The sequence below is a fragment of the Petromyzon marinus genome, chromosome 50, assembly GCF_048934315.1.
Source record: "Petromyzon marinus isolate PM22_M1 ecotype Great Lakes invasive population chromosome 50, UKy_Petmar_22M1.pri1.0, whole genome shotgun sequence".
Lineage (NCBI taxonomy): Eukaryota > Metazoa > Chordata > Hyperoartia > Petromyzontiformes > Petromyzontidae > Petromyzon > Petromyzon marinus.
In genome coordinates this window covers 7,774,608-7,799,303 of record NC_133716.1, presented here as the reverse complement: position 1 = coordinate 7,799,303, position 24,696 = coordinate 7,774,608, and the positions used below count along the sequence as shown (strand labels likewise).

Sequence of the window (24,696 nt, the reverse complement as noted above, 5' to 3'; positions counted from 1 at the left end):
GGCACTACGCCACATCCAGAACTTTTGATTCTGCTACTGATACTCCTGCTATTATGGAGTGACTCATGCAGCCAACGATGGCTGCAAAGTTTGGTCGTACATGTTATGAATATCGTTACATTTGACTCATAGTTCCTATGATCACTGTTACCTTGTTTTGATAGCTTTATTTTGGAAACGTTTTGGAAACGTTTGGGTTTAGCCATGTTTGTTTGTTGTAGTACAGCGTTAGCCTGATAACTTTAATCTTCATTGTCCTATGGTTATTGTTTAAATTGCATCCCACTGGGATTTTTGCAGTGTTGAAATACGGTTGCTATTTCTGGAAGACTTTACTGTTTTTTCTAGGATTTGTCTGTTGCACGTAGTGACTTTAAGATGTTTTCTTGTTCACGTTTTTGTTTGTTGCGGTTGCACCCGATTCAAGAACCGAATGGCTCACAGGGTTATACCTAATAAATGAAACTTAACTGAAACTGACGAGGATGTCACCAAATGTGTTTTTTTATTGCGTGCAGTCAGACTCGTCACCACGCGCCGAGTCTATTGTAACGCTTTCCTGTGCGGTGTCAAATGATTGCCTCAGCAGCAATGGCGGAGCCAGGATTCTCAGGTAGGAGGCAACCCCTCCAGCAATGAAAAATAATAGAGGAGTTGTTAGTAAGTAAGGACTTGTCCCTTGCTTTTGAATCGACGCGTGTGCGGCGATTGCGCAGCCATCGATCGAGGGTCCAAATCGAACCACGGTGTGTGATCGGCATCGCGCTCGCTGAAGGTGCTTGCCTTCAGGGAAGTCGTGGACTGTATACGCAACTGCGCACAAATCTGAGTCACTTATAACCGCTTAGCCGTTACTTATTGCCAATTATCGACTCAGACTATTGTCCTATCATACCTGGCACGTAATAATATGCTACACAGTGGCAGCGGGGGTCGCAAAATGCCGATTTATTACTAATAAACCCCAATGATCCGATCGAAATTAGGGATTTCGATCGGATCATTGGGGGGGGGGGCACATGCCCCCCCAACTGGCTCCGCCAATGCTCAGCAGCCAACGTCTTCAGAACTCCCTCGCCAAAGTCGTTTGTCTGACCCCCCCACCACACACACATCCCCTCCCAGACCCACGAAGACTCTCTCACGAACTCTTCGCAACCTTCTCAAACGCTTACCCTGGTTGCCAGTGCACAACGACAGCAGTCTCCACCTTCAAAGCGAGGACGACACCGGTCAACTAACTAACCTACCGGAGCCTCATCGTCCACCCGCATTCACCACCACCCGCAATCTCGACGCGTCCTGGACGTGACCTCGCTGCGTGCGAAACCAACTCGGAGCTTCTCATCGGCGGCCCCCGATGGGCTGGAACAACGCGCTCTGTCAAGGGGCCGTCCATAAATGACGTCACGCACCTAGGGAGAGGGGGGGGGTCAGACATTTGTGACGATGTGTGACGAGGGGGGGGGGGGGGGGTTGAGAAATGTGACGTCACATCAAAATGCGCAACTTTAAATAAATATAGACAACACGTTCTAATTAATTGAATAGACGTTTTAAGAAATGTTTTCTCCTGCAACATCAGAGTGCAGCGCCACATTAAATACGCACTGCAATGACAATAGTTTAAAGCGATTTGAAGCATGTTTTATATATTTTTTTTTGGGGGGGGGGCAGAGCTTTGTGACGTCATTTGAGGGGGGGGTTCACATTTTGTGACGTCGTGTGACTAGGGGGGGGGGGGGCAAAAATCGTCCAAAATTGCGTGACGTCATTTATGTACGGCCCTCTAAGTCCAATCAACCAACAACGATGGACGCTTTCAAGTCCAGAATAACAAAACAAAAACCGTTCTTTAATCTCCAGTGTCCATCGAGTCTAGTTGGGTTCTCCATCATCCGGGCGTCTGCGTCGTCTTTGTAGACTTATGACGCGTTGTGCATGTTACATTGATTTAGGCAATGGCCTTTTTTTTCAGACAGCTCTGAAATATAAAGGGTGCTTCAAACATGGTTAACACTCATATACGGGACTATCGTTATTAATGGGAAAAAGAACGGATGATGATACACCGTAACAAGATAACCAATGTAATATTCTTGGTTCTTTCGGTAAAGTCACGTAGAAGGGAAACAATAAAATAATCGTTTATGAGGCTATTCACATATACAAACACAGAGACAATTTCAACCGAAAAGATGGATTCTGGCTTATCAATCATTGGAAGGATTTGATAAACCATTTCGGGTCTTAATTGATTGATCACGCTTAAGGTGGCTTTCAGACCGCATCCATTATTTTTCGTCTCCCCCCTCCTCTTTTCTGAACATAGATGGACTCGACCATCTGAACAAACTGTCAAATCGCTATCCGTGGTGCTAACGTTATAAAAAAAAACGCCACTTTTTTCAAACTTTCTTGTTGTGGTTTTCACACCTGATGATGATTGCTTGTGTTGCAGTCGAAACGTCGTGAACATTTTATTGTTTTAGATTTTTATTATTTTATTGTTTTCCTTCTACGTGACTTTACCGAAAGAACCAAGAATATGAATCTCTGTAGTCACGAAAGCTTTAAATAAAAACCAATGTAATGTTAATCACTTCAAAAAGTCAAAGAGACTCCCACTTGTTCGCCATCGTTGTCAACACGTGGCCTGGAATCTTCTCCAGGTGGTCCCCAGAGCCCGGAGGCAGCAGCACATTTATTGTGGTACCGTTGCAAATTGTCAAAAGTGTTAGCAAGTTTTGAAGCACCCTGTATTTGTTTTCCAAGCGATTAATTCATTACAGTGAGGGAAAAAAGCATGTGATCCCGTGCTGATTTTGTACGTTTGCCCACTGACAAAGAAATGATCAGTCTATAATTTTAATGGTAGGTTTATTTGAACAGTGAGAGACAGAACAACAAAAATATCCAGAAAAACGAATGTAAAAAAATGTTATGAATTGATTTGTATTTTAATGAGGGAAATAAATATTGACCCCTCTGCAAAACATGACTTAGTACTTGGTGGCAAAACCCTTGTTGGCAATCACAGAGGTCAGACGTTTCTTGTAGTTGGCCACCAGGTTTGCACACATCTCAGGAGGGATTTTGTCCCACTCCTCTTTGCAGATCTTCTCCAAGTCATTAAGGTTTCGAGGCTGACGTTTGGCAACTCGAACCTTCAGCTCCCTCCACAGATTTTCTATGGGATTAAGGTCTGGAGACTGGCTAAGCCACTCCAGGACCTTAATGTGCTTCTCCTTGAGCCACTCCTTTGCTGCCTTGGCCGTGTGTTTTGGGTCATTGTCATGCTGGAATACTCATCCACGACCCATTTTCAATGCCCTGGCTGAGGGAAGGAGGTTCTCACCCAAGATTTGACGTTACATGGCCCCGTCCATCGTCTCTTTGATGCGGTGAAGTTGTCCTGTCCCCTTAGCAGAAAAACACCCCCAAAGCATAATGTTTCCACCTCCATGTGTGACGGTGGGGATGGTGTTCTTGGGGTCATAGGCAGCATTCCACCTCCTCCAAACACGGCGAGTTGAGTTGATGCCAAACAGCTCCATTTTGGTCTCATCTGACCACAATACTTTCACCCAGTTGTCCTCTGAATCATTCAGATGTTCATTGGCAAACTTCAGACGGGCATGTATGTGCTTTCTTGAGCAGGGGGACCTTGCGGGCGCTACAGGATTTCAGTCCTTCACAGCGTAGTGTTACCAATTGTTTTCTTGGTGACTATGGTCCCAGCTGCCTTGAGATCATTGACAAGATCCTCCCGTGTAGTTCTGGGCTGATTCCTCACCGTTCTCATGATCATTGCAACTCCACGAGGTGAGATCTTGCATGGAGCCTCAGGCCGAGGGAGATTGACAGTTATTTTGCGTTTCTTCCATTTGCGAATAATCGCACCAACTGTTGTCACCTTCTCACCAAGCTGCTTGGCAATGGTCTTGTAGCCCATTCCAGCATTGTGTAGGTCTACAATCTTGTCCCTGACATCCTTGGAGAGCTCTTTGGTCTTGGCCATGGTGAAGAGTTTGGAATCTGATTGATTGCTTCTGTGGACAGGTGTCTTTTATACAGGTAACAAGCTGAGATTAGGAGCACTCCCTTTAAGAGTGTGCTCCTAATCTCAGCTCGTTACCTGTATAAAAGACACCTGGGAGCCAGAAATCTTTCCGATTGAGAGGGGGTCAAATACTTATTTCCCTCATTAAAATGCAAATCAATTTATAACATTTTTGACATGCGTTTTTCTGGATTATTTTGTTATTCTGTCTCTCACTGTTCAAATAAACCTACCATTAAAATTATAGACTGATCATTTCTTTGTCATTTGGAAAACGTACAAAATCAGCAGATCAAATACTGTTTTCCCTCACTGTATATATGATGCTGTACGAATGACGATGGTGAGATTTTGTAAATTGTTTGCACACAGTCAACAAAATTTACAAATTTGTATTTTACTTTGATTCAAGCCTTTAAACGGATCACTAAACTAAATCGGACACCTTTTTGCGGATTTGTAAAATCGTCATGTCATTTGGCCTCTCACTCTCAAAGCCTCAAACCGTCTCAGCTAAATAAAAAAGGTCACCAATGACTACGCATAACATAACATGCTGTGCTTCACGTAATTTGGCAAATACCATCTGAGAATGTACCGTCGGTGTCACTTGACACATGTTACTCTCCCTTGCAGTATGGATGGGAGTGTGCTATTCCGTACTGTGGACCAGAGGTCATGTGATGGCATCACAGAGAGCTATGTGATATTAGCTTCCGTGGGCCGTTCTTGAACGCGAAGGGTTGCACTGCTGTCCGAGATTGGAATGGATCCGTCTGACGCTTGATGCACAAAGCGCAATATCGCATACACATTTGGGTGAAGGGAATTTACAAATAAAATGGCAAATATCCAGAAACGGGCGCTGCGTAACTGGAGTTTGCAGGCGTGAAATGCAAGGGACTTGGGTTTCCAAATTATGGATAAGGCCGTGAGTCGTGAGAGGTGATGAATTATTCAAAGCTGTTCAAATCCCAGCAGATTCCTCGTCACGAATCATACATACACCACCCAAATCAATGACATGATCCCGACTTAAGTTAACTCCTTTATACCTTTGAAAAGCAGGATTTTAATAAGCATCCAGATGCCCTGTGCAATGTTCAAATTACTAGTTTTGTTTTGATTTGTTTACTTGTATGATTGAGGAGTCAATATGTATAGGACCTAGAGCCAGATTTGAATCACTTACGTACTGCATAACCAAAAAATATGATTTCCTGCATAACGGTGGTCGATCTAACACTAAACGTTCAATCAGGTAAGGTCCATTGAGATCAATCTTTTTCAAAAGCGACTTGGCCGCAAATGATAGCACAACGGAGTGGCATCACAACCACTCAAAAACATCTCTTTGGTTACTCTTTGGTTGTTTCGGTAAAGTTACGTATAAATAAGAAATAATAAAATAACATAATAGCGTACGACGTTTCGGTTGCAACACAAGCAGCCATCATCAGGTACAGAAGAGCTAAATTTACGAGAGAGAGGAAACACATAACCCCAGATGTATATACAGACACCCAAGTAGGGGGGGAACTAACACAGATACAACAGGGGACACAGAGAGAGAAGCATACCAAACAAACAGGGTTTAGCAAAATTTGGAAACCATATAAAGCAACACAGACGGTCGGTCAAAACACAATTAACGCATAGTCTGTTGATTACGCTATTTCAAAGATTGCTAAATTGCAAGTTAAGTATGAAATTTAAAATACAGACCGCGCACACACACAGACATCCAAGTAGAGCGAACCAGCACAGACACGCACACAGTGAAGTCGCCTTAAATAGGCAGAGAAGGTAAGGCTGAGAGACAATGGGACAAATTAGCATGAGGTATGCATGGAGCAAAGGGGGTGCGGCAGCACACACTCGGAAACACAAAGGCCCACACACAGGCAGAGACAGCACAGACAGAAATCCAAGCCAAGACACAAAGGCAGATACACAAGCAGATACAACACAAAGACACAGACCTCATACCTCCCCGTAGAGGTGGTTCAGACATGATTCCAAGCTTTCGTGACTGCAGGAATTACTCTGTTTTTTTCGGTAAAGTCACGTAAAGTCTACGTGACTTTACCGAAAGAACCAGAGTAATTCCTGCAGTCACAAAAGCGCCAAATAAAGTTTGAACTCAAAAACATTTTTCTAAATATGAAGGGAAAAACCGGAGGAAAAAATCCACCCAAACACGGGGAGAACACGCAAACTCCCATATACAGGCGCCAGGGACGGGATTAAACCTACAACGTCCTACATACCAGGCGAGGTAGTTAATATCTCGCCACCGCGACGATCGTTGGGGTTATCTTGAGTGTCGTATGTTGGATTCACAAGACTAGTTAGGAGGATGTGAGAGGTTAAAATAATTAGTATTGGAGTTTTGGGTTACGCTCAATTCTGAGGGCTACGTTCGAATGGAATCAATGCATTCATGTATAGGTATTCTATTACAGTATTTAGTACGAGGCGATAACCCGCAGAGATGAAGTCGATTTTGCAAAGAAGCTCTGTGCTGCAGGGGAGTGCCGACTTATAGATGGGATTTAATAGAGGTTATGGATTAGGGGTTATTATTAGATTATACAAAAAAACAAGCTCCCTGTGGAATCATTGTACAGGGAGCATAAGCCCACATCCTGATGAAGACATTATCCCACACACCCCACTTGCATTATAATGCTCCCAAGTGCACATAAAGATGGTTCAAGGTCTCATGTGCAGTACATGCAAACCCCCTACCATCACCGGCACTACCAAAACCATCAATCACCATCACATGCAGTGCCATCGCCAACTAAGCGCCACCGCCAACTAAGCGCCACCACAACCACCAGAGTTGTGCCCTGTGGGAGCACGTTCGTTGCCTTTGCAGAAGTTCACGGTTCGAATCCAGTGGCCACCTCAATTAGGGCGCGATATAAATCCGAAATAGAATGACACCTGCAGGTAGAATCACCACAATACGTGCACTCTGCTTCACAGTGGATTTTAAAGATCCATTGACGTCATTCACAGAGAAGGCCATTATTTTGTATTTCTGGCATCACGGTGCAAAGAAAAAAAACTATCCGCAAATTAATAATTTGGGATTACACACAACAAACTGTTCCTTTTTGTCAGACTAATACACTGGGTTGACTCGCGCAAACGATACTATTTTGGTCTCTCCGTGTTCTCACCTGGTAAAAATAAACATGAATAAAAAAACACCCGGCAGAAGCAGCACCACCACCGCCACCAAAGCAATGGCCACACCTGCCCCATCGTTTTTGATTTGAGAAAAAAACCCCAACACGAGGTTGCGGCAAGGGAGCTCGCATCGCAGCGAGGGAACCTCGCGTGTCGCGCACTCTGCGACGCCTTCGCTCGAGGCGCGAGCGACGCTGTCCACAGCAAAGCAAAAACGTTTCACACTTCGCGACTCGCGCGTCAACACGACCACCAGCGCCGTGTGGTCGCGGGGTCAAACGGGCGACCGACAGCAAAGGCGATGGTAACTCAATGAAAGAACACTTCAAACCAGGGACTATCCGAGTAAACACTATTAGCTTGCAGATATCACACAAGCAGGTCACAGGTTCTACACTCAACATGCTAATTATAGAATGTTTGTTGTTTCCCTTCGGCGTGGCTTTGCCGAGGGAGCTAAGAATATGAATGCACATTACAATTCCTTATAGGGGAAACACATACTAATTAACGGATTACTAACATAGCATATAATCACTAACACACATTACAACTAATTACTAATCTACAACTCATTACTAATCATAACCATTGACTGATTACTAATCGATTATATAATTATAATACCCCCCCTACGCCTCTAATCACTGCACCTGATATGAGTTAAATGATGACGTCACCCTGCTGCTCTATTTAAAACCGGGAGCAAGCGAGGGCTTTACCATTCTGGCGAATTGCTTGATGCTGGATGTATTTACCAGCGAAACGTCGTACTCAAACTGTAAATGTTGTGGATTCACTCAACACACCGGTGGGCTAAAGTAGTGAATTATGTCTTTTGTCAACGTGACACTTTTTTTTGCTGATTGGCCGTGTCGGGTGGTGGAGGGTTACGACACATTTATAAATAACGCGATCTAACCCAAAAACCTTTATGAATGCTAATTATATTCGCTTTAAAACCATTTCATTATATTGTTCCGAATATATGGTTATGCACCCCCACCTGTGAAACACCAGATAATTCAATTCAACCAATGACGAAGTGACACGAGTTTGGTAATTGCGCTGAAAATAGTAAAAACATTTCAACATCTCGAGGCGGAGTAATTTGTTTGCGGGCAGCGCGATTGTGCCTGCGTCCATGCGGCACCAGAAACTAATTTTAGACCGAGCTAACCGGGCCTCCTACTGGTACGTTCAAATCATTTCCGTAATTTAGACGCACGCGGAAGTCTATTAAAAAAAAACGATTTGGCAAAACACTAACGTGTTTTTATGTAAAAAAAAGCTACAATTCAGACTGAACAGTCGCATGGCAAAATAATACACACCACTTTATCTAATCGTTTGACAATTCCAGTCGTGTAAATAATGTAAACACCACGAACTGCGGTGTATATTTTAGACGTTGTCACAGGCAATGTAAGATGATTACGGCAGCAAAAAAATGTGCCCTATAAACTTGACTGAAAATAGATTTTTAAAAACAAAAATACAATAAGCTTTTCAAGTGTCACTGATGTGAAATGCAATTTCTGACGTTTACTGTTTTATTCATAATAATTTTTAAATAAAAAAATAATCTTTTAACGTATTTTGTCAATGTTTATTGCAAGAACATATACAAAACCAAACACTCTTCAGAAACGTATTTTCTTCCAATCTATCCCATCCAATTTTAAATTGATCCATGCTATTTATTTGAGCACAATACATTTGTCTTTTCAGTCATACACTCGACTCTTACATATTGATTGGAAAGAACCAACCAATATTGCTTGAAATTGAATTGGCCAATTTGTGATAAACACAGTGAAATCATTCAAATTCTATTAACGGCAAGAAAAATACAATTCCCTGAGCGGTGTTGCATTTTACACATTTCCGATTTTTTTAATGTAAATTTAAAATGTGAAAAAGAACCAAAGCTCCGTGAGTTTACATATATATTTATTTTATCTTGTGCCTTGTTCAAAACTAAGCTCGGCTTATCCCTCCTGCTCCAACAGTCGCCGTCTCGTCTCCTCCACCACTTCCTCTGCCACCTCGGGCTTGAGGATGTCTTTGATCTGATGTCAGGAAAAATAAATATCACCAACAATTAGTGCCTTCAAAAACACACACCGCACCGAAGTCACGTAACAAAAACAAGCGCCAAACTACTGAAAATGGCACAAATATCACAGACCAAAGCTCTCATTGCTCATCTTTAATTGATTAAACACGAATAGAAAGTATATTATTTTTCTTCCACCAATTGTATTTCAGTCACGCTGTCAAAATTGTCACAATGTATACGATTACACCAAGGAACTACTTCTGGAGTCACCCGAGTAAGTCTTTATCGCCATACTAAATGGTGCTCCAAGGGGTATTTAAATAAGCATAACAGTCATATGATCAAATTAAAATATTTGCATCTTAAGAGCCAGGCGAAGCCTATATAAGTAAAAAAAAATGCATGTGAATATTAATGTATTACATGCGCAATGATTTTGACCGGTAACAGGCCACCAAACGTTGAACCTGGCTTCATAAAGACAGGTGTCTGACTCCCAGATTAAAAACCCAGGGTCTCCAGTAGTACTGGGCTCTCTCTGTTGTCACACAGCATTGGTCCCTTGCGTGAAGCTGGCCACTTTGCAACCGTCCATTATTAACACAATCAATTCCTTTCATCGCACAGGTGAACGCCCAGAGGGAAAGAGTCAACGATAATAGCGGAACGCAGCAGGGCCGCGCAAATGGCGCGACACAGCGGGCATTTTTGCTCTGCCGCTTGCATGTTTAACTCTGAATTCGGCAAGCCAGAATAAATAACGTGACAATACGCGGCACCACCACGGGGCCTGCTGTACGGCAGGCAACTAAGTAGCGATCAATGATTAGGGAGCCGTGTGAGCTACCGCCGAGCTCGGCGCGTTGTTTTTCGGCAATGTTAAAGTCTCGCCGTTAATTCCATGTGAGAATTCGCTGTGCGGGACCATGCAGCTAAACACGCTGGGGCGGGCTTTCATAAAATAAAATAAAACCATCGAGCAAGCCAAAATGAAGGACGGTCAATAGGTTTCATTTGTATAAAAAGACCCACGGGATGGTTCAAGCTTGACGGAGGTTGGCTGCGTGCGTTTATCCGTACAGCCCGGCTCTTAAGCGACACAGAAGTGGTTTATAATATTAACGGGCCAATATTTTTCACAACACTTCATTTTGGCAGCTCGTGGGTATTACACGGGGAGGAATTGATTTGTCGGGTCACGTTTACACGCTCCGGCAGCCTCCGCCCCTCCTCCCCCAATTTTGGCCACAAGTAAGGGGCACAGCAGAGGCAGTTAACTGGATGAGGAATTACAGATCAACACCCGACATAACTCTCTCTGTGCTCAAACAAGCCAATGCAAATTGAGGCTGCAGCTCCAGTTCAGGGACACAACTGGGACTTTTACCGTGAAATGATTAACTACAACGCACAAATTCATATCCTCCTGCCACCACAATCGGTAAACATCAAATGCGGACATGTTTAAAAACTGCCAATTATTTTAATACTAGTGAATAGAGGTTGGCACAATCAGCCGCAGAGAACGTGTTCAGTGCCCCCAGCTAAATGTGCTTCTAAAGGACAAGCTTCATATTTGTGCTCTTTACAATGTTATTCCATGTTCACTTCGGCGTGGCCATTGGCGCCATCTTGCTATCACGGCAACGTCTGTGATTTTTTTGTCGGTTCGCCACTAATGACGACAATGAATGGCATAGAGACCCCAATTCTCTCTTGGCCTCGTCAAAAAATTGCACTCTGTTGCTCCCTCCCCGTATTCATTCGATGTCTATTGCTTTGCAACTTGGAAAATGGCAGCGAGGCGGTGGTTGCCAAACTGTTCGTTCTTTCCGCTAAACATTATTTTCCCTGCTCTCCAGGTCAACTCACGCCCTCCTATAAAAATATAAACTTGCAATTTGATAGAATAATCAATTACTTAATGAATTTGACGGCCCAGCTCTGAAAGGTTTAGGTACAGATGCATGATACAGGTGTACTCACGGTGCATAGGATACATGTTCTGACAGGAGCATGGTATAGGTGTACCAACAGGCGCACGGCGCAGGTGTACTGACAGGCGCACGGTACAGGTGTACTAACAGGCGCATGGTATATGTATTCTGAGCCAGCTACAGGCTCTTAAACCAAGTTCACCAATGACTACGACGTGCGTTTGGATGTTTCCGTGCAGTGGTCAAGGCTCGCACGTGGCCACGCGCAAAACGGCCCTCACCTGGTGCTGCATGGAGGCCTCGTAGCAGTAAAGGACACTGGTGTCGTACAGCATCATGCGTTGCCACGACAGGCCCGTCACGCAGTTGCGGAGACGTGCAATCACCTCTCGCTCCGACAGTGCCGTGGGCTACGGGGAAGCAACACAAATTAACTCATCGCGAGGTCTGAGGGCGTTTTTTTATTATTATCCCAAGAGACTACACAGTGGACTAGCATGGCTATATATCCCTGGGGCACAAACACGGATTAGCTGCAGGGCAAGGCCAGGTAGATTAGGCTGTCCCTTGGCACAAGTGAACTTGGTCTCGTCACACACATCCAAGACATGTAAAGACTTTTTGGCAGTGCGCTGCAAAAATGTCGGAAGCATTTAACTACAGTGCAACAATGGATTTTTCTGCACTGCCATGGACTGCCCATCACATAGTCCGATGCATTCCAGTGACTTGATCCAAGGCGATGTCCAACACAATAGGAATTTGGGATTCAAATAAGTGTCAAAATACAGGAACAGCAGGACTATTTATGTTATGGAGATGCTGTCCACTCTACGGCAATGTCACGGGCGAGTTTGCACCGTCTCTACGCACAATCACCAGCATTCTTTATTACCTTTACATCCTTCCAAAAAAAAAGCTGTGATTATATCTGGAATGTGCTTGTATCAAAAGCTTCCATCTGCCTTTCCTCACCAGTGTAATCTAAACGTGTGTTGCTTATATTAGAACGGTGCTCCATATAAGTTGTGCTTACATCCAGCTTTGACTGTGCTCATTTCCTTAAATGAAGTAGTAACTGACAAACAATTCGGCACTTTGCAGTGCTGAAGATCTCGGGAGGTTTTCCAAACGCTGTTTCTCCCACTCCTCCAAAGTACAGATTTGAATGACGATCAATATTCGACACCGACTCTACAATAACTAAACAATGTGCCTGACCTGCATCTGTTGAACGAAAAATATAAATACAAATGATGAGCGTATCGGAAGGACGAACGTGAAGAATTACATCTTGCCAATGTTGCAATGGCCCGTTACAAAGCCTCGTTCTACTTATCGCTCGCCGTTCTACCTATAGCTCGCCGGTGTATTCAGATTGTACTGAATATTGTCCAGCAGGTCTGACGTGTTGCCCCCTAACCTGGGAGCTTCTTCAGCAAGTGCATTCTATTTGGACAGGCGACACCGAAGTTAAAGCGGCGGGATTCGCGATCGTAATATTAAACGTTGGGAAACACAAGTAAAAAAAATAATAATCTATGATAAAATACTGAACCCATCATCCATTCAAGGCCGATGACATGATTACCACGATACAGGAGACAAACAGTGGTTGTTCCACAATGGCTCATGGGGTGCCCCACCAGTGTTGAGCCCCATCCCATTTCTCATTTGTATTCCTATGGATAGACTTTCCCTACCGATATGGAAGTGGGATTTCCACCGCTGGTTCAGGACTGTAAAAATGAGATGAGCCCCAACTCAAGACTCATAAGTGCAAAAATAAGTCACGCAGACTTCAATCTGTCCCCATTGTAAACGTGGGTTTTTCTCTGGCACAACCCACAACGGTGGCCTACTCCAGCACTCTGCACACCTCCAAGTCGGTGTAGAAGCCGCCACTCTCCTCTGCGTGGCTGTCGCTGGTCGGGTAGATCCACACAAAGCCATTGTTGCCCAGGATGATGGAGGCGCCGCAGGGCAGCGCGTGGAAATGCGTCTTGCGCCGCTTCACCAGCGACGGGGACACGCGCACCAGCACCCCCTGGCCCAGCTGTCGCGGGAATGCAGTGGCACAGACCGGAGTTGGGGGGAGGGGCAGGAAGGGGAATTGGTCATTGTGGGGCCAGTGGCTCCCCCCAAAAAATGGCCAGTCAATGGCTTAACAGTGTATTCCAACAAAATGCAAAAAGGTAACTGTGCAGCCCTGCAGCTGCTCATTCATGCAACTTATAGCGGAAGGCCCTCCACTTTAGAACTATAGTCAGCCCTGCGAGAGGGTATTTTGGACGAATATTCCATGATGGCCAGAAATTTTTAGAAAAAGTGGGAGTACCCACACTTTATCCCAACTAAACTAGACCTGAAAATTGAATGTGGTGTACCTATTTATGCAGCTGTGTGGACAGAGGTGGGGGGGGAGTTAACGACTGCCACGCCAGGACATCTAACTGAACCGGTGACATCTGCATTGCAGGTCCAGTGTGCTTTGAACATTACTCCATGACGATATCCTTCGCACATATCATCAATTAACTGATGGATGGAGGCCACCCCCTGTCTTTTGATAACGTAGTTGGTAAAGAGGGTGTACAGGACCGATTCAGATACTAGCCATTGGTCTGGCTTATCTATGTCCAAGAATCAAACTCAGGTCATCAGGTTCATAGCACAGTACGCCACTCAATCTTCGTGTCATCTCCCCTCCTGACACACAAGTACAATCAATACGTCTTCTGGGTGGCTACAGTGGTTAGAGAGAACGGCTCACAAGTGGAAGGTTATGAGTTAAACTTACACTGAGAGGTGGATTCACCTTACCATCCCGCTGTGGTTGATAATATAAATACCAACTTGTGGGAAGTCAACAGTGGTTGACCTGCTATGAATCTGGCCTCTGCCATGGGAATGCAAAATTTCTGCCACTGGCTCCAGGTTAAGTGCAGATGAGTTACCTCCCAATTACTTGATTGAGCTGGGAGACACAGACTTCACTCACATCGTTGCTATCTTTCTAAATCGTGCAAGTGAATCATGACAGTTTAGTTATATGGATTAAGTGGTTCTTGCCCCAGCAGAAGGCAATTTTTTGGCTACGTCTTATTACGGTTTTCAGCTACTGTAACTCCACACTTCATGCAATGCCATTTTTTATTTATATTAATAAAACTTGTAAAGGTACATTTCACCACAATAAAAGAGGTTCGGAATACATTTGTACCCAGAAAATTAGGAATGTATCTGCAATGGAGATCAGCTCTCTCAGCTAAGTTTAAACCTTATTACAAGTTGGCAATTGCTAATTTAAAATGAAATAATACTTCCAACGAAATGGAGCATAAACTGTCCAATCACGTGTGTGTGTTTAGGCAGTTCTTGTCACACTCCCTGGGGTGAGCCACTTCACCTTGCCATATTTAAGACTCCTGGTGTGCAGGGAAAGGGCACCGTCTGAGAACACCGCTTGTACCTCTGCCTGCATTAAATCAACGATTAAGGAACGACACGACAGGTGCATTTACAATAACGGTCACTCATGAGATGAAAAACACCTTGCACCACTTGCTCAGCAAAGTAGCATACAAGTAATGCTTGTAAACATCTGGGCCACAGGCCAATACAGGCGTACATGTACGGCCCCCTTTGTCAGTCCACTGTTGGATGAGGGCCTCCCTCATGTCGTGAGGGTTATTTAACCATACTGCACCACGCTGGTGATTGCAGGTTGATAAAGTTGGGGATCAGATGTGGGTACATAGATTGTAACAATGGATTCTGCTGCGATGCCCTCTGCTGCTCACTATGCAGCCCGGCAGGTTGTGACTGTTAATGGTGGGTTGAGCATCGAAGGACTATCCAGGTTCAATGCTACTTAGATTTCAAGATGCAATATCAGATTCAATCTGGGTGCTTTAGTCGAAGGCAACTCACAAGTAACAATAACAAAATATCTACTTATGTTCATGTAAGGGGTCTGACTTAAGTGGATTGATGCTGATGATTCGACTTCATATATATTTTAAGAAATTCACATTCGGCAGGACTTTCATGCGAAATGTTCAAGGATACGCTGATGAGATCACCCTCCTGCAAGTAGTCCCTCATCGCCAGCTCATCCTCTGCTGATCGCCGTCGCTAATAAGACAAGGGAGAAAAAAAGCATGCACAGGCATGGATTCTGTTCATGTATGCGTTGTCTTTTAAGTTTCAGGCCATACAATGGAACGGTCACGTGACGCATGACGTGTGACATAGTGAGATGACGGCACACACAATAACGTTACCAGGAGGGCAGGGGAGAGGGAAGGCATGTATGTTTCTACCTCCAGGGAACAGATGGTGATGCAACACGTCACTTTCTAGCAGCAATTCAACTTTATACTCAAGTTTTGTTGATATTGAATCATATCTATATATATAAAAAAGGGAAATTTGTGAATGTGTGTCTGTTGGAAATGTTTAGCATCCTTCCCAACATGCAACAAACTTGAAATTTGGCATGTGGATAGCTTCCAGACTGTACACAACACAAAAAGTATAAAATGGACATTTGTATTTTGGCGGGGGGGGGGGGGGGGCGCAATAATGGATATATTTTGCACGGCAAGTGAGTGCTGACGTCACATCTGTGATGTCACCCGCATGCGGCAGCGTCACAGTGTGCCTGCTGACGTCACGCATCCCCCCCCCCCACCCTCCGCGTAAGTCGTGTATTAATCTAAGACAAGAATCCAAGTCTCGGGCGAAGCCGGGTAAAGCTAGTATATACATATATATGAGAGCTACCCTGTCCCTGTGTTTCAGACAGACGGAGAGTACATATATATTAGGTTTTACATTAAGTTGGATTGCATAAAAATATTAGAATTGTTTTTAATATTTAAACACCACAATCAACATTTGTACGTCCACAATAAACATGACGTGGATGACATTGGAAAAGTAAAGAGCCGAAGGTGAAATATGCAGCAAGAAAGACTTGTAAGTTGTCTACTTTTTTCAACTCATGCACAAATTTAATGCGACTGCACAATGTGCAAAAAGTGACATTTTTATACACGACTATGTTTTTCGAGGACAATGCCAAGGTTGGCACCAATCGAAATCGGCCTATTTGCGATGATGAACTTCCTCTGAAACTATACTGAGTATCCATTGATGGAAATTACAACTGCACAATGCAAAAAGCTTTGCCAAACATTTTAAATTAATCTGGTTCCATTACATCCCGAGTCAATAAACGTGGAAAAAAGCCAGTGCATTACTTTTTTGGCAAACAGGGATTTTGGGAGATGGCCAGGTGGTGGCTCAGAGTTAGAACACAAGAGCTGGCACCAGCTGAGATCATGCACAAGAAGCCACCGCGTTACAATCGGTGTTACCCTAATTTAGTGAACTTATGCCAACCCTTCGCAGCTTGCACTGGCTACCGCTCCCGCTTCCGCATCAAATTCCAAGGTTGCTCTTCTAACCTTCAAAGCATGGCTTGGATGCGCCTAATCCTCAGCCGCATAAAACACACTCCGTTCCACAGGAAGGGCCAAGACTTGACCAGCCCAGGATTTTTCACCCGACACTGTGGGGGGGACAAATCCTTCTCGAGCGCAGCCCCAAAAACCTGGAACACCCCCCGACTGCCACCGGACATCTGAAATGCGCCGAGTGTCTCTCAATTCCGTGGTCTGTGCAAGACACACCCATTAAGACTCGCCTTTCCATAAAATCGAAGAATGAAAACGGTCTCTTTACTTTTCATTTATTTTTTATTTACGACTTACCCTTCCTTACGTTATTCGTTGCGCACAGTTGCAATTTACTTTGCTCGGTCGGTGTTAGCCGCTGAGGGCGTGACGCGTTTCTTTTTTCATTCCTGTTTCTCTATGCCCCCTGTACCGTTCAAATTCCGTTGTAATGTGCAATAATGCCTACTTTATTGAGGGCGGTATTGGCACGTAAAATAAAGATTGATTTAACTTCTAGCATCGAGAATGAAAATATATCATCGCACTGTGATAGTAAACTCAGAAAATGAAATGATGTGGCACACCTGCAAAGACGTTTCACTCCACGATTAATCTTATCCGGCTGACAGCCGACTTTGTAGCTTGAAAAAATATTTACGGACAAGGGTGGGGGAGTTTATTTTGGTCGGATGGAAGCTGCGAAGGAGAAGGTGGCTAACTCAACCTCCTGTTGGTCGGAGGCTAGTGGAGGATGTTTCTGGATGACAGAAGGGTGTCCTGAATATGGCATAGAACGAGCTTTGATTTTAGTTCAAATGTCTGTTTCATATATGCAATATGCATGGCAAATGTCATGTTCGAGTGAGCAGCACCCTCTCCTGACGTCAGATCCTCAGTAATTCCTGGATAGGGAGAATAACCAGTGAGAGACAGGTGATCTAGAGAGCAATGTAGCACCCACCAGCTCTCCCCCTGGTAGATTCACAGACGAAAGCAGCAGAACTGAATCCAACCGAGAGTTTGTGTCCACCTTCCAACGCTTTTGCTGTACCTGTGCATTTTAAGGAGAAATAAAAAAAATAAACAAGCATTCAACTCATATTTTGATTTAAATTTTGATTTTTTTCACACCTGATGATGACCGTTTGTTATGGTCGAAACGTCGTGAGAATTTTTATTGTTTTATATTTTATTATTTTATTGTTTCCCTACAACGTGACTTTACTGAAAGAGCTAAGAATATTCAACTCATCGTTTATTATCGACATTTCACTCAACGTGGGTGGGATATAATTAGGCATTCCAGAATTACAATCAATACTTTTTCATTCATTATAATTACATACGAATTTTTTAGGCAAATAAAAGAGGCCATATACAGCAAACGGTACAGACATGAGTAATCGCAAGACAAATATTATAGATGAGACAGCACACAAGACAGACGGTATAAACAAGGCAAACAAAAATCATGGCAATTCCTGGAAATTACAGCGGGTTTTAGTGTGAATAATTTCACCATCACTCCAGCTACCAGTCGAATATTCTTCCTCAATAATTCTGTCTTTTCCCAAGCTGTTTTAAACATTGTATAATTTAGCAGTATTCTTTGGGTCTTTCAGTCAAGTCACGTAGATAGGTTCAAAGAAAATAACAAAATAACAAAAAACTACGACGTTTCGATCGCAACACAAGCGGTCGTCATCAGGAAAAGGGGGCTTAGCTTCTAAAGACAACTGCTGATAAAGATTTGAAATGGGCGTAGTCCAAATGTCAGCAGCCAATGCAAGTGGTGGGCAGCGACCGCGGCGGTGGTGGGCTTTCCACCAATCACAGGGCTGCCAGCCAGAAATTAGCATGTCAATGCAAGATCGCCGAGCATCCTCCACGGCGAGTGCGCCAAGGTGGCTATGTTAATGTGAGAGATGAGCATGTTAATGTGAGATCGTGAAGCAGCAGCCTCGAGGATGGCGCGCGACGTAGCTGATTTAGTGAGAAATTGAATCTGTTAACGTAAAAAAATCAGAGAGCCGAAATTAACAACTAACATCGGAAGGTGATTGCTCAGTTTGTACCCATCTGCTAGGTTGAAATTAAGTCTGTGTCTATATATATGGATGGCTTCATGAACGAATCTTTGTTGATAGCCAGTTGGTTTGCAGAGTACCTTCGTCTTAGAGAAATCAATTTCGCGTGAGCCCACCGGGGAAACTAAGAGACACGTCTCGGACTGTGTTCGTGAACATAAGGCAGATCTGAAACACGGTAGGACCAATACCTCGGCCGTGGCTGATCATTGCTTAATGCGGTGGGCTCACACGAAATTTATTTATCTAAGACGAAGGTACTCTGCAAACCAACTGGCTATCAACAAAGATTCGTTCATGCAGCCATCCATATATATAGACAGACACAATTTCAACCGAGAAGATGGGTACAAACTGAGCAATCATTGGAAGGACGTTATTAACCAGTTTAAGTCATAACTGGCTGTGATGTTTCCAGCCTACCCACCTTCCGGTGTTAGTTGTTATTTTAAGCTCTGATTTTTTACATTAACAGATTAAATTTCTCACTCACACAGCTACCTCGCGCGCCATCCTCGAGGCTGCTGCTTCACGATCTCTCACATTAACATAGCCACCTTGGCACGCTCGCCGTGGAGGATGCTCGGCGATCTTGCATTGACATGCTAATGTTTTGCCTGACAGCCCTTTGATTGGTGGAAAGCCCACCACCGCCACGGTCGCTGCCCACCACTTGCATTGGCATTTGCTGCTGACATTTGGGCTAAGCCCATTTCAAACCTTTATAAACAGTTGTCGTTAAGACGCTAACCCCCCTTTTCCTGACGATGACCGCTTGTGTTGCGATCGAAACGCCGTAGTTTTTTGTTATTTTATTTGAACCTATCTACGTGACTTTACCGAAAGACCCAAAGAATATGAATTCCTGCAGTCACGAAAGTTTAAAGTCATAATTTAGCAGTCTCTGGCTTGATTGCCCAAGGACAGCACTGTGACCACATGCCAATAACTGTTTAAGCTTGCAAACTGAACCCATGTCTCACTCACCTCTGTTATCCTTCCCACCACCACGTCACCTATTTCCCCATTGTATCTACAGAAGGTAATATATAAACACAGTCATGTTAATGATGACCTAGCAGACACAACTTGGAAATAACAGAAAAAAAACATTATAATGCACCTCAATGGATACTTGTCCTGCATCTTTAAGAGTCATTTATGCATTCATATAAAAATCTATTAATGAAATGTGTTGTATAAACCTAGTCGGCAGTTCCACAAATTAGGCAAACCCAGAAAATAAAATAAAAAACCCTAATAATACACATTAGGTGTAATTTTGAAGGTAACGAGCGATACATTTAGAAAATATTACTTATTTCTGATATACGTACAATGGCTCCTATAAGGCCGTGCGGGAGCATAGTGTGGCACAGTTTTTTGCACCAGCTATCCTAGAGTGTGGTCGTGTCGCTATAGTTCTCTGCGGTTAGTACGATGCCTCTCTAGATAAAATTAACGCTAACCGCTTGCACGGTCCGAGATTCAGCGGCGAACGGGACCGACCATGAAACTTGCAGACATCTCGAAACGGGAAAGGGCTAAAACCCTCAGCTTATTGTTAAGAATTACAATTGTGACCAGACACCAACAACAACACAAGGATGATCCTGATTAAATCTGTTTTTTTTCCACATAGCACCCTTTACAAAATAATATGCGGCAAGGGCCTTGTCCTGGCACAGTTCGCTAGGGTGGTGAAAATAAAACTCACCGTGTCTTGAGAGGCCGCACACAGATCAGCTTGTTGACCCTTTCCACCACTCCGGCCACTGATGCGATGAGCTTATCGTCCTCTGTGTAGGTGCCATGGCCCCTGCACCAAACAAAAAACACCAACGCCATTACCACCACCACCAACGGTGCACAATAACAGAATGCGAAACAGTAGGCTTACACCAGGGGTCGGCAACCTGCGGCTCCGGAGACATGTGCGGCCCTTTTAAGGACTGCTTCGTGACGTTATTTTATTAAGGCCCACCGTCTCGTATTCACCACGTGCATTGCGGCTCTTGAAATATTGTGTTTTACAGAGTTCGAAAAAAATGGCTCTTCTTGTCATTTTGGTTGCCGCCCCCTGGCTTATATTGAGGTCAAATGGCCATTCTTTGCAGCAGTGAGTGTAGCAATGTGTTGCTCCAGTCAGGGCTCCCTATTATAAACTACCCTTGAATGAAATATACTACAGTATTTAACAAACAAATAATTAATGTTTTCTTTAACCTAGCATCTTCCTATCCCAGAAAAAAAAACTTTAACAAAATACTATATTAAATCTTGACTTAAAGCTTTCGTGACTGCAGGAATTCATATTCTTTGGGTCTTTCGGTAAATACTCTTTGGTTCTTTCGGTAAAGTCACGTAGGTAAAAAATAAAATAAAGTTAATCAAATCACGACGTTTCGGAAGCAACACAAGCCTCCGTCATCAGGTGGGATAGTCACAGCAACAAGTAATTTGCTGTAAATTTTGATTGAAAGCTTTCGTGACTGCAAGGATGCATCTTCTTTGGTTCTTTCGGTCAAGTCACGGTTTTAGCCCTTTCCCGTTTCGTCGTGAGAATTTTATTGTGTTATTTTATTTTATTATTTTATTCTCATTCTACGTGACTTTACCGAAAGAACCAAAGAAGATAATTTGCTGTCGTGCATTACAGCAAATTACTTCTTGCTGTGACTATCCCACCTGATGACGGAGGCTTGTGTTGCTTCCGAAACGTCGTGATTTGATTAACTTTATTTTTTACCTACGTGACTTTACCGAAAGAACCAAAAGAGTATGGATCTTTCGTGTCACGAAAACTTCAAATCTAGAATCTTTCGGTAAAGTCACGTAGAACTAAATTTAAATTTTTGTTCTACGTGACTTTACCGAAAGGCCCAAAGAATATGAAATCCTGCGAGTCATATTATAAATACACATTTTAACTCTATAATTGTCTCGTACCGTTCACGAAAACGTGCTCTAATAATGTTCACGTGTTGCACATGGCTCGAACCGCGTGTGTCACCGTGCGTGCGTGCGTGAATGTGCCACTGAGAGGAAAAAAACTGGAGTGTGTGCATCTTAGAGCCACAGGGGGTCTCAGATGGGATCATCAGCGTTTTTAAATGTTCTGTTGCTTTAAAAAAATGCCGATGCCTAACATTAGTACAACAATATCTTGTTTTTGTATTTTTTTTAGCATTAATGAACCTTGTCAACGCTAACTTGCCTTGCTCAGTAATAATACACTTTACAAACCCAACGATTACTGTTCTAAATATTAGAAAATGGTCTTTTAATCGGTCAAAAGTAACTATCCACACATATCTGTTTATAACACGTGTTTTTATTTAAGAAATCCCATGACACAAAACATGCAATCCCACCACAACGTTATACTAATTACATCGCTGAATTAATTACGGTTTTGTACAAAACCTACGGCGAAAGCCCCAGGGACCGGTTCAGATATTCGTCACTGGTGTTGGCCGTGAGCAGGAATGGAACTCGGGTCACAGCCGGGTTCGTAACTCGGCGCCATGGCCACGATACGACCGGGGCAAAGACAAAGATCCCCCGTGTAGCCTGCAACAGACTGTAGGGGCAAGTGCTGTTAGCGAGTAGCACCTATCAAGGCCGGCACGGCACACGGAGGGGCTGGGGGTAGGCAACACCACGCCCGTCCGCCTTTGTCTCCCCAGTGGCGACGTTTACACAGCCGCACTAGGTACGCGAATCATTTTTCGAGGCGAAGTCGACCCAGGACCGGTTCAGATAATCGTCACTGATGTTGGCCGTGAGCGTGAGACGAACTCTGTCCGGGTCGCCGGGTTCGTAGCGCAGCGTAGCGCTAACCGCTACGTCACCGCTCCCCCAGCACACAACGCACCAAATGCGGTCTCTCTTACATAGACACAAGACACACACACGTGTCCCTCAACAGCCACCCCCCGCCGGAGAGACAACTTCCACGCAAGCGAGTCGGCGGCGCACCTCATGAAGCCGGCGTCTCCCGTGATGACATCTCCCGGAGCGACGAGGTGCCTCGCCGCGCCTCCGCCTTGCCCGGGCGCCCTGTTCCCGTGTCTCCTCGCCACGACCGAGCGAACGTCCACCGCCATGCCGCCTTCTTCAACCCCCTCCGCCTCCTCCTCTTGTCGTCAAGCAGCCCGCTTCGCGATCGAGGCAACAAAGCGGTCGAGGACTCGTGGGTGCCATCTTGCTAAGGGCGTGCAGAGTCGAGCGGGCGCGGGTTGGAGCCTTTCACCCCCCCCCCACACCCCATCCCCCCCACCCACCCCCCGGGCTTGATTTCGTGTTGAGTTTCCTCCCTAGCTAAGATGGTGGCGAGCGGTGACGGTTTGTTGTGATGACGACAGCGACCGCCAACGTCACGGTGGCGGGTTCCCCACGCACGCGCCGGTGGTTTTGTCGACCCGCGAGTTGTTGGGGTGGACGTTGATCGGCGGTGGTGGCGATGGTGGTGGTGGTGCAAGCTTTGGTGGTGCAATCTGACGGTCACGTCGCAGTCAGCCAACCTGAGGGGGTGGGTGGGGGGCGTTGTGTTGCTGTCCCGAGACCTACCCTCCATCCCTCCTTCTCAGCGAAGCCATTCGACGCTTGAACGCGGTAGCCACGAAGTGCACCTGGCCTGGCACAAGACGACGCGGTGTCGTTATTGTCAACTTCGTGGCTAATTGGCCGGGTGTTGGTATTGCATTGGCATTTGGCAGAGACGCGCGCGATCACCCCCACGTGTGTGGGGGGGGGGGGGGTCCATTAATTATTGCGGGAGCAAAGCAGCAAAGCGCCCATATGCTGTCCCCATGACCCTCAAAGTCCACACAACACAACCCCTTTGACACTGCCAAAAGCCTCGAGCGTGTAGGCCCGTGACCTGCTATATTTGCACGGTGCAAAGTCGCGTTGTGACGTCGTCTCAAACGGCGTGGCGTGGCTCAAATGCGAAGTTAATACTGGTAGGGAACGTAGTGGACTGGAAGCCCAACCGGGATTAATTCACAGGAGGCAGGGGATTAATTGTGTATGTCTGTGGGTGTCTGTCCACGTGTATCCGGACACCAGGATATGACAAATACGCTCCTAGTGGGCATTACTGGTAGGAAACGTAGTGGACTGGAAGCCCAACCGGGATTAATTCACAGGAGGCAGGGGATTAATTGTGTATGTCTGTGGATGTCTGTCCACGTGTATCCGGACACCCGGATATATAACAAATGCGCTCCTAGTGGGCATTACTGGTAGGAAAAATTCCCTACCAGCCCCCTCCGCAGGAATGTGTTCGCAATGAATGAAGGGAGGAAATGTCTCGGCACATATCAGACTGTGGTGTTGCAGCGGTTTCTCATATGAATAACTTAAATATTAGCTTCATTAGGCAATTCACGTTGAAAGAATCATGTTTTTTTTAAACCGAGTTATATATAAACATTTTTAATAAGAAAAATAATTTCTCATCTCCAGCTGCTTAGTAGGGCGGCGCCCCAACGCCCCTAGTGGACGAACTGCGCCTGTTTATGAAATCTAACCCCCCCCAGCCCCGCTCAGTCTTCGACTTACGAACACAATTCGTTCCTGGGACTCGTTCGTAAGTTTAACGGCTCCGTAAGATGGAACACAACAATGTACCGTATTTAAATTGTCATACGATCCAAGTGTTCTGAAATGTGTTACGTTTAAACAACTCATTAACATGAAGAAATATTGTACATTTGCAATAATATATACTGCAAAGTAAATATAATCTTGAGTCATGATGCCTGTCTGTAGGGGCACAATGATTGACCACAATTGCACACAAAAACACAACACCCACCATTCACCACTAAGTGGCGGTGACATTACCACGGCGCCTGCACCAGGCCAGGTGCAC

At 44.7% G+C, this 24,696-nt stretch overlaps 1 protein-coding gene across 1 annotated transcript; it reads right to left on the bottom strand.

Annotated features, from left to right (window-relative positions):
* Nucleotides 1–8,859: 8,859 nt before the first annotated feature.
* On the bottom strand, nucleotides 8,860–23,009 carry EXOSC2 (exosome component 2). The gene is made up of 9 exons (XM_032972979.2): nucleotides 22,797–23,009; nucleotides 20,533–20,634; nucleotides 19,803–19,848; nucleotides 17,690–17,779; nucleotides 15,335–15,400; nucleotides 14,673–14,741; nucleotides 13,143–13,319; nucleotides 11,545–11,673; nucleotides 8,860–9,336 (listed from the first exon to the last, which is right to left on the bottom strand). Exons 1-9 carry the CDS (start codon nucleotides 22,922–22,924, stop codon nucleotides 9,256–9,258), a joined length of 888 nt encoding a protein of 295 aa, XP_032828870.1. The 5' UTR covers nucleotides 22,925–23,009; the 3' UTR covers nucleotides 8,860–9,255.
* Nucleotides 23,010–24,696: the final 1,687 nt, after the last annotated feature.